Source organism: Takifugu rubripes, chromosome 20 (assembly GCF_901000725.2).
Source record: "Takifugu rubripes chromosome 20, fTakRub1.2, whole genome shotgun sequence".
Taxonomy (NCBI): domain Eukaryota; kingdom Metazoa; phylum Chordata; class Actinopteri; order Tetraodontiformes; family Tetraodontidae; genus Takifugu; species Takifugu rubripes.
In genome coordinates this window covers 4650164-4662339 of record NC_042304.1, presented here as the reverse complement: position 1 = coordinate 4662339, position 12176 = coordinate 4650164, and the positions used below count along the sequence as shown (strand labels likewise).

The 12176-nt window shown below is 47.5% G+C and overlaps 1 protein-coding gene across 1 annotated transcript; it reads left to right on the top strand.

Moving 5' to 3' along the window:
- Positions 1–1437: 1437 nt before the first annotated feature.
- usp46 (ubiquitin specific peptidase 46) lies at positions 1438–8131 on the top strand. Its single transcript, XM_003973843.3, has 9 exons — positions 1438–1835; positions 3994–4074; positions 4299–4512; positions 5032–5270; positions 5608–5684; positions 5787–5870; positions 5962–6159; positions 6271–6349; positions 6427–8131. The coding sequence occupies exons 1-9, from the start codon at positions 1800–1802 to the stop codon at positions 6526–6528; spliced, it is 1110 nt and encodes a 369-aa protein (XP_003973892.1). The 5' UTR covers positions 1438–1799; the 3' UTR covers positions 6529–8131.
- Positions 8132–12176: the final 4045 nt, after the last annotated feature.

Here is a 12176-nt window from a genome sequence, read left to right as displayed (position 1 = left end):
GGCCAGCAAAAGGTCTCTTGTGTAAACGGAGTGGGCCCGCTCCCAGGAATAAAGGCACTAGTTTATTTGTGGATGAACCAAAAAAGTTTGTCCGGTTTTTGTTTGGTCATGACAGGAAGAGCAGAGGTTGACCTTAATTTCCCTTTTTATGGTTCCCGTTTTTTCGTTTCCGGTCACAAGGTATTTTTACAGATTCTGATGGATTTCTTACAAATGAATGTCGTGTTTATCTGTCGGGGACGTTCAGGATGTCCACAAGAGCGGAACGCAAGTCAAGACCTGAGTTTGGACGTTGTCTCTCAGTAGAGGACACATAACCTCCCACCATGAGGGACCACATACTCTTAATGGAAAATCCTGAGAAGGAGGGGAATCTAATACTTGGAATACCTCAGCGCTGTTATGGAAACTTCAAATGTCTAGACTTGAACTCCAAACTTTAAGGACAATTCATGTTTGATTATTAAAATGGGGTCTAATATTTCCCTACAATTACAAACAGAATTCCATTATAACTAAGCAAAACCAGCATCTAATAAATAATAAAAGCCTCAAACTAGACTTAAACTAGTAGCCTGTCATTTCTGTGTTTCTGTGTTCTTTTAAAGTCCTGAAGAATTACAATTATTACTTGTTTTCTTATCTTTTGCATGTAAATGCTAAGAAGATAATTGCAGGTAGATTGCTGTGAAAGAACAAACAAAGTCTTCAGAAATGAGTGTCCCGGGGGCCCGGGACTCCTGCCGAGATCTGCCGAGAGGATATCAGCATTCTCTCTTTGTGTTTGAACAAAATACCTTTTTTTGTTGTTGTTTTTGTTTTAGAGGATCTATAAAATCAAATGATGTTATCAGGATTGTGTAGATATCAAAGCTAGAGATGTCTTTTTAAAAACAGTGGAGACTTTAGAAGAGTTGTTATATTTTCAGAATTGTGTCATAGAACAGTAATTTCCAAAATAATTCCTAAATATATATTACTTGAAGATTAAAGTCCCTGCGGAACCTGGACCATCACTAAAATTTAATCAGTTCTTCTTGGCCCATTATCAACATTTCCTGAAAATGTTATGAATTTTTTTAAATCATAACATTTGGAGTTATTTTGCTAATAACAACTTCCTTGGCGGAGGTAGCAACGGCTGTAGTAGTAATGTAATGTTGTTGTTTTTTAAATGTGTAATGAAAGCGATAGACTTATTTCATTATATAATATAAACACTGCAAACTGTGATCAGTTAACGTTTCGATCAGTTTGGATACGGTCCCGATATAAACTACAACTCCCATACACCTTTGGGGCAACATGCGGGATGCTGATTGGTTACAACTCATCTAAGCTTTATCATCCAAACCTGCAATTGGCCTTGAATATCTATCCATCAAACAAAATAAAATATTAACCAATCATTTCCGAGTTTATAGAATATGGGCGGTGCTTCAACGCTGGTACGCGGAACTTGATTCCTGATAGCCGCTAACTACCTGCTGCCCGTAACTTGGTCCGTTCTCCGCTCTGTCATGTTCTGACGCGTCCCGGCTGTCGTGCTGTTGCTTTTTTAAAGAAAATGGTGGGCGAGGATGAAGCCTTGTCGACGCTGAATGCCGTCCCGACCCTCAGCTCCGTGCCGGCGGCCGCATGATCCTCCGCGTCTCCGTCCGTAGCTGCTCTCTGACGGTCGGGGTTGCAGTCTGGCCTCCGACCGCGGCTGCGATTTAACGTCGTCTCTCAGCGTCGCCTTCCTCTAAAACCATGTTTATTTTCCTGAAGATGGCGGTGAAGGGGACACTGTAAACTAAATGACTGTCAGAAACATCGCCTCCATTTGTAATATGGTGAGTGCATTGCGGCTCCGCGGCGGCATCGATCCCCGCGCCGCCGCCGCTTCCCGACCTGCAGCCCGGGCTCCCGGTGCAGCAGCAGCCTGTATTTCTAACGTGCATGGTGGCTCGGCGATGCTACACTGTGTTTTTGGCTGTCAGCGGTGATCGACAGGAGAAGGTAGCCGTGTGGCCTCTTTGACAGCTTGCTCTGGTTGCATAAGGTTATTTGGAGGCAGCCGGCGGGGTCGCGTCCCCACTGCGGAAAGCCCGCATTGCATCTGCTGCCCCCGGTAGAAGTTTCTGCACTGGTTCTTTAGTGCCCAGTAATAAACTTCCGTCTGGATCTGCTTCATAATCGAGACTTATAATGATCCAGATCAGCCTTGATCAGACTCAGATCTCTGGCCACATTAATAACAGTAATAATGATTCCATCTTCGTGATAGCAAGCATGAAATAACGCACAAGTAAATTTCAGTTTTCATTCACAACACATGTCTTTTGGATACTGAAACTCTATGCTGACAGGGATTGTGCAAATGTGTGTACTGTCGTAACATTCCCCCCAAAAATGAATGAAATTGCTAATTAATATCAGATTTATTTATGAAAATCTGTACTGTATATGCATGCATCAGCATCATAAATGCTTGTCTCTGGAACTAGATTATTTATTTAGTTTATTAAAAGTCGATAGATGCTAATGCACTTTTTTTCCTGTCTGATGTAGATAATCGGGTTATGCTGCAACCTGCCAGCAGAGGGCCATCGGGACACTTTGGCCTGCTTTAATGTCTTCCTCATATTATTTAGTCTGTGGGTTTAATTGTTTGATATCCAATTCCATTAAATCGGAATCAGTAGATTAGTGCTGCACTGAATCTAACCTTTTTTATTCCGTGTCCTGAACTAACACAGATAATGATGATAATAATAATAATAATAAGGATGATAGTAGTAATAATAATAGTAATAACAATGATAAGTGGTGAAGCCGTCCTGATTGTTGGTGAGGACAATTGCTTCTTTTTCCCCACAGCCGGCTGCTGGTAATGAGGACTGGGATGTCATTAGACGTGAGGAGAGCCTGCATAGATGTCCCGACTCGCTCCCAAAAACCTCCTCTCTGTCTGCTCAACAAAGCTGTGTTTGATTCAGAGACGCTTTGACTCCTGACAAGTGAAACGGGATAAATGTCCATCCTGAGAACTCGGCGAAATGCTATCGACTTTTGACACGAGGTTTAGACCACATCCTTTATCTAGTTTAATAGCAGAGAAGAATACACGCCCTCCAAATTACAATATTCTGTAAACTGATACTCCGGCATTTAGCAGAGAGGGCCATTTTTGTCAATTACCAGTAATTGACCTGTAATTATAGTTAATCTCTTCGCTAGGACTCCAAACCCACAGTCGTCCAGAGATTCCATAGACACGCCAGGAGATCTTCATCTTTTCAAATGTTAAATAGGAAAAGAAACTTTATTCTCTAAAAATGTCACTGTTGCGCCCCGACCTCAGGCTCCTGGCCTAGATCAAAGAGCACAGGCAGGTTAGAACGCCACATTTCAGGTGGTCAAAGCCACTAAATGTTTGGATCGGTTTGGCGGCCCGATGGTGTGTGAACGTAGAGCCTGGCCCGACTGTAAACACCACCACTGCCTCAGTGCAGCTGCTTTATTGTGTTTAATATTGATCCTCACTGTGATGTCAATGTTATGTCAGTATTGATTCAGTAATAGATGACGCTCGTCCGCGCTGAATCTCAACAAAAGGCTCCCACGTTTATTTTACCGCCTCGTACAGTGGGGGCCCAGGCTGCTCCGGTGACGGGCGGCTCAAGGGCAGCGGCGGGTTTTTGGCGTTGATCTTTTCCCTGCAGTCCGTCCACGGATGAACTTCCTCCTATTTATGCTCTGGGGGGGTGCTGAACACTCCAAAAGCCCCGCTGGCTTATTTTATTATTCTTGATGCTGCCAGAAGTGAAGTAAAGTTTGAATGTGCCCTCAAGTAAAGGAAATAAATAGCATCCAAAAAGCGTAAATAGATATTTACAGTTTGCACCTGTATAGCACTGAGGTAGAGCTGTTTCCTTTTTTCCCTGTCTTAAACTTTATTGTTATTATTATAATGTGTGAGTAACGTTTGTGGCCTGTCTGGTTTTCCAGGGCACCAATGCCTCGGCTCTGGAGAAAGACATCGGCCCGGAGCAATTCCCAATCAATGAGCACTACTTTGGGTTGGTCAATGTGAGTTCCGCTGCATCCTCTCACGCTTTAACAGCGTTCATCGACAGAACGACTAAACACTGGTGTCATTTATCAAAACAAACGTCCCTGGGTGTCAGCGAGCCGCCCCCTCACGCCGGCACGCCGCTCAGCCGGGATGTTTTGATATTTCCATAAACACAAAGCGGTGTTTCTCCAGTGCGTTTAACAGGACGTTCCCCCATCCGTGTGCTTCTGTCCCCCAGTTTGGAAACACCTGCTACTGTAACTCGGTGCTCCAGGCCCTCTACTTCTGCCGGCCTTTCCGGGAGAACGTGCTGGCGTACAAAGCCCAGCAGAAGAAGAAGGAGAACCTGCTCACCTGCCTGGCTGACCTCTTCCACTCCATCGCCACCCAGAAGAAGAAAGTGGGGGTGATCCCGCCCAAGAAGTTCATCTCCCGCCTGCGCAAAGAAAACGGTGAGAGCCGAGAGGCTTCCAGCGTTCCCAGAGTCATTCGGGCCGACGGCAGCAGCCTTTTCCAAATGTTTGAGGTCATTTCAGAGACGCGAGGCCGACTGTCCCCTTGTCTGTACTGAGTCAGGCCGTCCTGCTGGCTAACAAAGAGAGCTGTGTTGAGCCCAGCTTTGCTCTGCTGCCTCCTTCAGCCCCCTCTGACTCTCCTCTGCTCTCTTTATTTGCTTTTCACGTGCTGACCCGCCACAGCACAGGCCTGTGGAGCGCTGACCTACAAAATAAAAGTCTTACATGACTGAGCACCAACTCAGATCTCAACAGATAATTAGTATCTGGAATCGGGGGGTTTATTTGGCTGTTTTCTTTAAGTTCAGGTAGCTCATAAGTGCTGAATCCATGCAAATACAGGCAAAGGATGAAATGAACTAGCTTTGTTGTTTGAGCTTAAGCGTGTTAGACGGGATCGGATCCAACACCCCTCTGACGTCTTCACCAGTGAGTCGCTTCTGCTTCCGCTTCCAGATCTCTTTGACAACTACATGCAGCAGGACGCCCACGAGTTCCTCAACTACCTGCTGAACACGGTGGCCGACATCCTGCAGGAGGAGAAGAAGCAGGAGAAGCAGAACGGCCGTCTCAAGAACAACGGCACCGCCGGCGCCACCGAGGCCGAGACGGACAACAAGACGGAGTCCACGTGGGTGCACGATATCTTCCAGGGCACCCTGACCAATGAGACGCGCTGCCTCAACTGTGAGACGGTGCGTTGCCCCGCCCCCAGGACAGAGGGGGTGTGTTTTAATGTCCCCGTGCCACCGAGATTAACGGAGCCGTTGAATGGTCTGAAAAACAGATTAGACTCTCGCAGAGACGCAGAGGGATGTTTTTAACAAGGCAGATTTAGTGTGACGACCCAGCGGGCGGCGCCCACCTTCCTCACGTCAGGCCCGCCGGGACATTTGTCTCGGCCGACTTTCTTTGGGTTCGGTCGCCCCGAACGCCCCCTGCGACGAGCGAGACGCCACGGGAAAGCCGCTCGCCATAATGTGCGCGTCGTCCCCGCCCACTCAAGGTTTTTTCTCATGTCTCCTCTGACAGGTGAGCAGCAAAGATGAAGATTTTCTGGATCTTTCTGTGGACGTGGAGCAGAACACATCGATAACACACTGTCTCAGGTACTCATTGCTTATCTCACGTTCGCACGGGGCTAAAACGCTCCCGGCGCTGGCGCTATATAACCGGGCGTGGCGCTCTGCGTGGCGTGCTCTCCTCTCCAGGGACTTCAGTAACACGGAGACGCTGTGCAGCGAATATAAATACTACTGCGAGACCTGCTGCAGCAAGCAGGAAGCACAGAAGCGGTCAGTAAAAGCCTGAGCTTAATTCCAGGGTCACCTATCACACCCTGAGCATGTCTGTGTGTGTGTGTGTGTGTGTGTTTTCTCTCCACAGGATGCGTGTAAAGAAGCTTCCCATGATCCTGGCACTACACCTGAAGAGGTTCAAGTACATGGAGCAGCTGCATCGCTACACCAAGCTCTCCTACCGCGTGGTTTTCCCGCTGGAGCTCCGGCTGTTCAACACATCGGGAGACGCCGTCAATCTGGACCGCATGTACGACCTGGTGGCCGTGGTGGTTCACTGCGGCAGGTGGGTCACGCCAGCGGTGCACCGGCGCCCAGCGTCGACCGCTGGAGCCGAACACGGAGCACAATGAAACCTAATGAAATGACAGGTCGGTGTTTGTCCGTGTGTCCTCAGCGGTCCCAACAGAGGACATTACATCACCATAGTGAAGAGTCACGGCTTCTGGCTGCTGTTCGACGACGACATCGTCGAGGTGCGTCACTCGGCTCCGTCGTCTTTGACTCACCTTTGACCGTCCCCACTCTAAACAACATTCTGTGTGTTGGGCAGAAAATCGACGCCCAGGCCATCGAGGAGTTCTACGGACTCACGTCTGACATCTCCAAGAACTCCGAGTCCGGATACATCCTCTTCTACCAGTCCCGGGAGTGACCAGGGAGGCCCAGGAAGAAGACTTGTTTGTTTATGTACACTCCTCATTCCACCGTCATCGCCTGTTTACCTGGTTCTGTTGTCTCCCTCTGTCCTCTTGCCTTTCTGTCACCTGCATCTGGACTGCACTTTAAAACCACCAGACTCGGCCATGGAAACAGGGTTTATGTCACGGACAGAGTCCGGCGCACGTTCCGGCGGAGCGGAGACGTTCCCGTGTCTTTTCCCCGTGTGTAGATGGATGACATCACCCTGCATTACCCCGTCGAGCCGGGCTATGTCCACGCGGCTGTCGGCGTCTCCTGTGTCCTGGATGCTGTAACACAAAGGAAGTTGGGGACGGACAATGTGTGAGCCGAGGTTCTGATCTGCCAAGTGGCTCTGAAGCAATATTAGAGAAGTAGCTAAAGTAGCGCGCCGTGCTAACAACGTGGAGCCATCAGGCTGCTGTGAGACAGCAGCGCTAACACCATCCTTGATAGAGCTCAGAGACATCAGCAGCCAGATGAGGTTCTCTTCTGGTTACATTATTTATTGACACGTTTGTTGTTTGTATTGTGGACCGTTGGCCCACGAGTTGGTGTGTCTAGTGTGGCTCTACTGAGGGCTGTGTGTGAGGAAGGTAAAGCTAGTTTTTGCCGGTTTTGTTGTTGTTTGCATGCTGATTGTAAAGCTGAAGATGGGACACAAACATGACTGCCCCATAACTGGAAGTCAGGACAGTGCAATAAGCAGCCTCTCGTCTGATATGTTCCTGGACGCACCCTCACCCAGCGCGTCTGGGACCTTTTTAAGACGCTCCGGCGTCTCCTTTCCTCCTTTCCTCGCACGATATCGTCTGTTTTACCGTTGAAACCCTCTCGAGCGGTTGTGCCTCGAATTCTCCAACTGTGGAAATGGGGCGAGTAGCCGTTCTTTTCCCGTCCTGTGGATCCACGACCCAGGTCGTTTTTACGTGAATGACATTCCTATTTGCTTTTAGCATTTCAAAGCGGCCTCTTGGAGGCAGCGATAGAGTAACTAGTGTTTCTGTGCTGGGAGGTAGAAGTTGTAGTGAAAATAGTGAAACTCCCAGTGTTGAAGGCACCTGTCTTTTCCCTTTAGTACCTTTTTGGGTGAAGTTGTGAGGAACACGTGCCAAACTGGAGTCTGACAGAACATTATTTTCTTTGCTGTACAAAATAGAACTTGTATATTCTGTAGAAAAACACCTGTGGAAATATAGGAACTATTTTTTTAAAGGGACGGTCTTCAAAGATTTTAGCATTAACGACACTGAGATACTTTACGATCACTTGACAAACGTCACTTTTGAGCGGGTCGCTTGTGGTCGCCGGGCAGAAGTGGCCGGGGAGCGGTAGCGACAGGAAGGAGACGAAGGCTCCGATCTTCCACTGACATTTATGCACTCGCCCTCACCGAGCGCTCGCACCTCTCTCATCGTTACCGTGACGCCGCGAGAGCTGCAGTCTGGTGGGCTGTGACCTACGGGGGCACTTTAATGGTGATGAGCCAGCTTCAGCGCTTTAACATGAAGAACCACAGAGTAACGCACTAATTTTCTGTTCAGGTCGTTTCTTTTCATTAAAATGATGATCAACGATCTCGTCCGTTTGGGTGTTTTTTTTATTCCCCCGCTGCTGATTGTTCCGACTGAAAGGGTCACATTCCATTAGCTTCAATGTTAGTGTGTGTGTGTGTGTGTGTGTGGGGGGGGGGGGGGGTAATATGCATTAAAAGCATGTCTTTTGGTTGAGAGCTCATTTGAAGAGGAAGCTAATGTGCTCGTCTAATAGCTGCTCCATGATTGTTCCTGTTAATGTTTATACTGAGGATTAGACGTCCGTTTTTACAGCTTTATGTCACCGGTGCCCCGACGGCTCAGTTAATCTCAGGAGACAAAAACAGGCGGCGGCCAACAGGCTGACCCGTCTCTGTTGGGGCTTTTTTTTTTTTTGCTTCCTTCCTCACTGACACTTTAAAACCCCCATTTAAAGATCCGCATCAGCGCGGGAGGCAGAATGACGCTTTGTTCATTCCTTTTGTGGCGTAGCGTGAATTAAATAATTCATTTCTTCCCTTTCAATGTCAGCTGTTTTTATAGAGGCAGGCTCACAGGTATGCTATACTTGTGGGGTCCAGCTGCTGCCCCTGCTAATTACCCAACATTTTAATTAAGTAACGTCACTTCCAGTGACAGGATGTCATCATAGATGAGGAAAAGGCTGAAGGGTCACCCTCTGATAGCTGCCTGCTTGTAGCCATCAATCCTCCTCTAAACAGGAGAACATTAGCACACTGAGCATTTTATTGCGGTATTTTAGTGATTTTCTTCAGAGATGCTGACGGCTGAACGACCAGGCTGGTTTCTAGGTCAGTGTGTGAACACTTCTTCACCATCGTTGCACAACAGCCACCTGTCAGAGGCGTCTGCAGACGTCTGGCGTTCAGCAAAGTGGAGCAGCAAAGATCTGCAGGGGGGTTCAGCCCTCACACTCGTGGCTCCCTCTGTTCAGTCAGAGGATCCCAGGCATGGTGCGTCTCAAACACACACACACACAGTCAAGGCACATCATTTATGTGTCAGTGCTTCTTAGAAACCAATGATGGGATGTCAGGGAAGTCCAGCTTTCAGTTGAGTCTCTGGTTTTGTTTATTCCTGGAAAACGGTCCAACCAGTTCTTGTTATTTTTTTCCTGCTTGTTTTTTTTCCCAATGTCCTCATTCACATGAAAAGAGGGGAGTTGTCTCATCGTCCGCCTGAATTCCACACAAACTTTCTTTTCTAACTTTTCGACCCCGGAATCATTACTCACTCCGATGAGGTCAAACACCAGAATAAAACCTGCGGCGCCTCTTTTCAGACCAGTCGTCTAAAAATAGTTGATTGATTTAAAGCCTTTGCAAAGGCAGTCGGGGGCCTCATTAATGTCCAATTAGTCCACTTCCATGTCTCAAATGTAATTACTTCTACAAACACTGATGTTTACATCTATATCACACATGTAGCTTATAAAATTTCGTTATGAAATAAATTATACAACAGCCCGGAACAGAAAAACAGCTGAACATTTCATCACTTTGTAGACTAAAACGTTCTTTTTCTAAAGCGTCACTAAACACCTAATAAACATTCAGGTCTTATGACATCATAATTCGTGCATGCAAGGGTTAAAGAAAAAGGGCAAAAGCCTCCGCAAGGCAACTGTGCAAATTGAAAATTGAACGCACAAATTCTTGATGTGTGCGTTCCCACCACTAGATGTCGCCAAACCACCAACGGACCCTTTTGTACCCTGGAAAAGTAAAATTCCACGTTTCCAAGCCCCTCAGCATAGCCTGTTTCTTTAATCCCACATCAAATCAACTCAGTCCGTGAGGAAAGGAGGCCTGGGTGGCTCCAGGTTGATGAGTGTAAACATGAGATCAGCTGCGAGCGTCTGCAGTTAAGTTCGTGTGACGTCTGTTTATTCAAGGACAAGTCAAAGATTCCCCGCCCTACATGAATATTATATTATGCTGATTTCCTGACAGCATTATTTACTATTAGAATGTTATTTTTTACGGCTAAGTCGTATTAAAGCCACGACAAACATGCGTACACGACAATATTATTGGATTTTTACCTGCGACAAACCCAGTGAGGCCAGATACGGTGCTGAAGCGCCATCTAGCGGCCAGAACTCTTCATAAGTGGACGCGGTCGAATACACGTAAAGATTATTTAACTATTAAATATTGCCATTCAATTTGTCGCCATGCAGATCACCGAATATTATGGTTACTAGGATAAGTGTTTTAATTTTTTATCAGTGTTTTCATCAGCATAATTTAACTTCCAGGTCATAGATTGAGCGTTGCTCTTGAACGCAGCTCCTACTGTTCTCTTCATCGAGCAGACATGTGATGAGTGGAAACCAGATGGAGATGTGTCATCTTCTCTTCAGAGGTTCATCCTTCAGCTTTTGACAAGTGATGAAACAACAAGGTTCTAAAGGTTCTGGTGGTGGACCTTTAGAAAAGTCTCACCTGTTCCAATCTCCCCATTCCTCTTCATTCAAACCAGGCTTCCTCTGCAGTTCTCCACCTCTCTGGTGGCTCAACGCTCTTAGTTTTGCTGCAGAGCTTCACACAGCTTCACAGAGGTTGTTCTATTGAAACCGTTTGTTATCTGTCCTTCTGTTACAGCATTTATGTATTTCCGACCTTCAGAGGAACGTCTCGGCTGTTCTGGGATTAAATGTCTCATTCGGGCCCAAACACATTTAATTCGCTCAGTTAGTGTTCCAGGCATGCGTCCTGTTCAGGACGGCCTGATGCCGTGAGACGGTCAACTCTAAGGAAAGTCAAACAGGCCCCGGAGGAGCCGTCAGCTTCCACTCTCACACCTGCAGCCACGGCGACGCCAGCCAGCCACAGCGGCTCTGTGATGTAGAGGATGCCTGTTATTCATATTAATCACATCATCCAGATGTGTTCTCGCGCTATTGCAGTCCAGCGGTGCTGACAGGGAGAAGTTTAGCAGAGACAGCTCCCTGGTCTGAGGCTAAAGCTTTTATCTCCCCTGAAAATCAACTTTTTAAACCACATCGCTTGCATCGCTTGTCCATACGTGGCGCAATAAACCGCTTTTGTTAAGGCAGCATTAGCATCTTAGCAATGGCAATGCCAAACCATGAAGCCCTTTCAACTATCACACAGCTGAAACTCAAATCAGCCCCAGAGGTCGAACATTGAGATCTGCATCACATTAAAATGCTGCCAGCACGGATGTTTCACCATTTTCTGCTCAGTTAAGTTCCAGTTCAAAATGGCTGTGAATTAATGCGGTGCCAGTGGGTCTTAAAAGGAACAATCCGTCATTGTGAGGCGACCGTGAGCGTATGATGATTCACAATCCCAACCTATGAACTTTCCCATGGATCAGTACGTGCACTGACCCTCTTGGACCCACCCACTGGGGCTGGTCTCAGTTCTGATGTCCGTTCATTTAAGAGGGCCCGATTCCCGCTGGGCTCCTTTCCTCTTAGTCTCTTTCAGCTTGTGCATCATAACAAACGTGGATAAGGTGGAAAAGTTCAGGCTGCTTCGTGGTGCTTTCATGACCACCTGACAGGTGACCTGTGCTGAGTCCATCAGAGAAATATGGGGGGCATGAGCAGCATTTCTGGATCCGTTCAGCTCTTCTGATCACCGAGGCACCGAAGCCGACCAGAGAGGAAACCGTCCAGGCAAACGTGTGCACGGGGAGCAAGAGAGAGGGCGAGCTCGCCGTTTTTCTTTATTTGATATGATGGTTGCCATAGAGAGGGGAAGGGAGGAAGGCTTCATCCAGAGTCTCCTTGGCCGAGCAGCGGGGTCACATGATGTCTGACCTCACTGGAACTGAGGACTGAGCCCTGCAGGCGGCCTCCTGCCGTGACATCACACACAGCCGTGCAGAGTAAATCCCCTCCTGAGCATTGGATGGGCTGGGAAAGAGGAACCCAGAGATCATCCGGTGACAATATTTAACATCGCAGTTATAGATCTGCCTCTCTCTCCATCTCTGCTCTGTCCTTCCTGTCATAAATTGTACAAAAACCAGGATGAGGCTCAATTCCAGATGTGTGTTATGGTCTCTGTGGGCTCTGACAGCACAGCCTCTG